Source organism: Sinocyclocheilus grahami, unplaced genomic scaffold, assembly GCF_001515645.1.
Source record: "Sinocyclocheilus grahami isolate Dianchi unplaced genomic scaffold, SAMN03320097.WGS_v1.1 scaffold1675.1, whole genome shotgun sequence".
Taxonomy (NCBI): Eukaryota; Metazoa; Chordata; class Actinopteri; order Cypriniformes; family Cyprinidae; genus Sinocyclocheilus; species Sinocyclocheilus grahami.
The window spans coordinates 159,458-163,314 of record NW_015506854.1 but is presented as its reverse complement, the minus strand read 5'-3'; the positions used below and the strand labels follow the sequence as shown (position 1 = coordinate 163,314).

Genomic DNA, 3,857 nt, shown 5'->3' with positions numbered 1-3,857 from the left:
CCAATGAACATGACGAAGATGAATTTAGTATTCGTTTTTCTGTTATGCCTGAAAACAGTGATGGTTTATTTCCTGCATCCACAAAAAGTGATAAAGAGGATGCTGACAAAAAAGATGACAAAAATAATGATGAAGAATATAATAATAGTTTACCATCTATGTCTGGAAACAGTGAAGGTTTAGTTGCTTCACTTACAAATACTTATAAAGTCAATGATGACAAGAGTGGATGTAATATACATGTGGACATTAATGGCAATGAAGAACATATAAAGAATTTAGCTGTTACTTATGCACATGTTGACAGCTTAGCTGCTGTGTGTGGACACAATAATAAAAGCACTGATAAAGATTACGATAAATACAACAATGATATTGAAAATGACTGTTTTGCTACTGCCTCCATCAGTACTGATGACATTGGTGGTTCTGAAAAAGACTTAACCTTTGGAGGTTTAACATTTAGAGATAAAGAGCAGCACATGACGGACTCCAGCTCTGAACAGGAACTGATAAATCAAGAGTTAGAGGAGGAGGAGGAAGATGATGATGATGATGATGATGATGATGATGAATATGATGGAAGTAGCAGTTCGGAAGATTCTGAAGATGAGGATTGTGACATTTATCCCAAGAAGCTATACTCTGATCCAGCTTACCCAGGTGTGGTCTTCCAGGCTCTGGAGAACATGATGTTGCATTCGGTCCTCATTGACTTGACCCTCTTCACAGAGGATGGATACCAGTTCCAGGTCCATTCCTTTGTCTTGGCTGCGATCAGTTACCTTATTCAGACCAGACTCAGACAGAAGCCCAAACAAGAGCAGTTTATCTCCTTGTGTTTGGCTCCTGAGGTTCATGGTTCTGGGTTGGCAGCAGTGGTGGAGTTCGCCTATACAGGGAACATCGGCATTCTGAACAAAGGAAATATAGAACAGATTTGGTCTGCAGCGGTCAGCCTGGAAGCTCCAAGAATTCTGGAACTCTGCAAAGAGAAGGGAGAGAGAGAAGAGGATGAGGCAAGAGGGAAGAAAGTGAACAGAAAAGAGATTTCTGCTGTGGAACATATGAAAATTAGTCTCCAGCATATCAGACAGTTGTGGACACAGAGAATGGGATGTGATGTGGATCTTGAAGTGGAAGGAAGAGTGTTTCATGGTAAGACACTTGGAAATATGGCAAATGTTTGAGTTTCCTATGCATGAAGCTAAATGCTGTCTCCATATCATATACATTTATACTTCTCTAGCTCAAAGTATTAATTAGATGCTTTCTGCATTTGCAGAACTGCTTGTAATGTTTTATTTATGTCCCACCTTTGTGAAGCTCACCGGGCACTCCTGGCTGCCAGCAGCGACTACTTTAGAGGCATGTTTACCAGCGGTATGAAGGAGAGCCGACAGGAATTGGTGTCTCTGCTGCTAGTGGCGGCTGCCAAGTTTGAAGCCCTCCTGCACTACACCTACAGCGGGGCTCTTGCGCTCAGATGGGGCTGTGTGTTTGATCTCACCTGTACATCTCTTCAATTACAGTTTCAGACTGCCTTCTCACTATGCCTTAACTTCCTGCAACAAGAAATAGATGCTTACAGCTGCCTGGATGTTGCATCTTTCGCAGAGTCCTATGGAATGGTGGACTTACTTGCACTGGCCAATGACTATGTCTTGAGGCACTTTAAAGATGTGTCCGTCACTCCAAAGTTTCAAGATCTTCCTGTAGAGAAACTGAAGAAGTACCTTCAAAGTGATTCTCTCTGCGTTCCCTCAGAGTTGCCCGTATTCAGAGCAGTCATGTCTTGGATCGAAGCCTTTCCCAGACAACGGGTGAAACTTGCCAGGGAGCTGATGGGTACTGTCCAGTTTCCCTTAATGACCTTTAAGGAATTCAAAGAAGTCAAGTCCATAATGTCTTGGCCGAGAATTGGCGCCAAAAAACTATACGATTCTCTCCTTGAGGAGTTCTGTTCCAGTTCTTCAGATGTTCAGTCCAATTTCAGGGCCTATATGCCTAAAGACACTCTAGTCCTTGTTGGGGGCGAGAGGATCACTGATAATTTTGACAAACGTAGACCCTGTAGGGAAATGTGGTTTAGCAATTCCTTGCAGAACCATGTTGGATTGGTGAAGAAAGTAGAGTGGAGAATGCTGGGAACTTTACCTGAGAAACCAAGATTCAGTCATGGAGTTGGGGTAATGAGGGGCAAGCTTTATGTAGTTGGCGGACGGCATTATTACGGCAAAGCTGATACCATGAATTGCACCTACAGGTAAGACGTAACATGAAGACTCATCTATTTGACCTTGTCCAGGGTTGCCTTCTCATACTGTGGACCTCTTGTTCAATCTTTGAATTAGGTACGATCCCATTCAAAACACTTGGCAAAGGTTGACCGATATGCACGAGAGAAGAGGCAGCTTCACTCTAGTGGTCCTAAATGGTAAAATGTATGCTATTGGTGGAGAGAGGGACTCAGAGGTCAATATGGAGACTGTTGAGGTTTACTGCCCCAACACAAATTATTGGAGGTTAGTAGAGTAAATTAGTAGCACAAGAAATGCATTTGAAAATTTCAGGAAGAATCTAAGCATGCATGATCAATATCAGCTGTTATTGGAACAACGTTTCTAGAAAGTAATAATTGGCCAAAAACTACCCATGTGTCTGAATGTTGTTTAAGACCCAAACACCAGATCAAACCCTTACCCTAAACTTTGATTTGCTTTTGAACCATAGTCAGATTAGGCACCATATTTTTGTTCAAATGAAAAGCCTTTCTGTTTCATTCTCTCCTACTCCAGTTTTGTCCGCCCATTAGACCAAGCTCTATGCTGTCATGCGGCCAGTGTATGGAATGGCACAATCTTCCTATCGGGAGGCTTTAACAGCCAGTACCAATGCCTGTCGACCATGACCCTTTACCACCCAGAACGAGGATCCACTTACATGGCTGGGATGACACATGACAGAGCCCTTCACTGCATGGAGACCCTAGGTGACCGTCTGTACGTGGCGGGAGGGGTTTCGTGCGATGCTGATGGCCATCTGGTAGATCAATTAGCCTGTGAGTTCTATGACCCTGTGGCCAACTCCTGGAGTGCCATTATACCATTCCCAGTGCCTCATGTTGGGTCAGCATCAGCGGTCTTAGAGGGGAAGGTCTACGTAATCGGAGGCTACTGCCAGGAAGACTACAGTGATACCAAAACAGTGCATCGCTATGATCCTGCAACAGAACGCTGGGAGAACATGAGCATAACACCAGGCTCAAACACATACATGGCTGCCTGTGTGCTGCCCATACCTGCTCATCTTAGACAATAAGAGGTGAATACCTTGAATACAATGCAGTGTCCTTAGTTACTGCATTGTACATTATCTACAACATAGACCCTGTGGCCAACTCCTGGAGTGCCATTATACCATTCCCAGTGCCTCATGTTGGGTCAGCATCAGCGGTCTTAGAGGGGAAGGTCTACGTAATCGGAGGCTACTGCCAGGAAGACTACAGTGATACCAAAACAGTGCATCGCTATGATCCTGCAACAGAACGCTGGGAGAACATGAGCATAACACCAGGCTCAAACACATACATAGCTGCCTGTGTGCTGCCCATACCTGCTCATCTTAGACAATAAGAGGTGAATACCTTGAATACAATGCAGTGTCCTTAGTTACTGCATTGTACATTATCTACAACATAAAAAAAAAAAAACATCTTCAAATTAAAACATGAGGATGGAAACTCTGAGCTGAATTTCAACTTGGGGCAAAAGACGTTTTCAGAAATTATTTGAACAGGCGATTTGCAAGGGAATGTACAACCCATTGAAAGTCTGGCTATATTACTGACATTATGG

The 3,857-nt window shown here is 43.5% G+C and overlaps 1 protein-coding gene across 1 annotated transcript; it reads left to right on the top strand.

Annotated features, from left to right (window-relative positions):
* The first annotated feature begins 395 nt into the window (after positions 1-395).
* Positions 396-3,374, top strand: LOC107571970 (kelch-like protein 33). Its single transcript, XM_016258371.1, has 4 exons — positions 396-1,158; positions 1,327-2,266; positions 2,355-2,525; positions 2,799-3,374. The coding sequence occupies exons 1-4, from the start codon at positions 483-485 to the stop codon at positions 3,319-3,321; spliced, it is 2,310 nt and encodes a 769-aa protein (XP_016113857.1). The 5' UTR covers positions 396-482; the 3' UTR covers positions 3,322-3,374.
* The last annotated feature ends 483 nt before the right edge of the window (positions 3,375-3,857 follow it).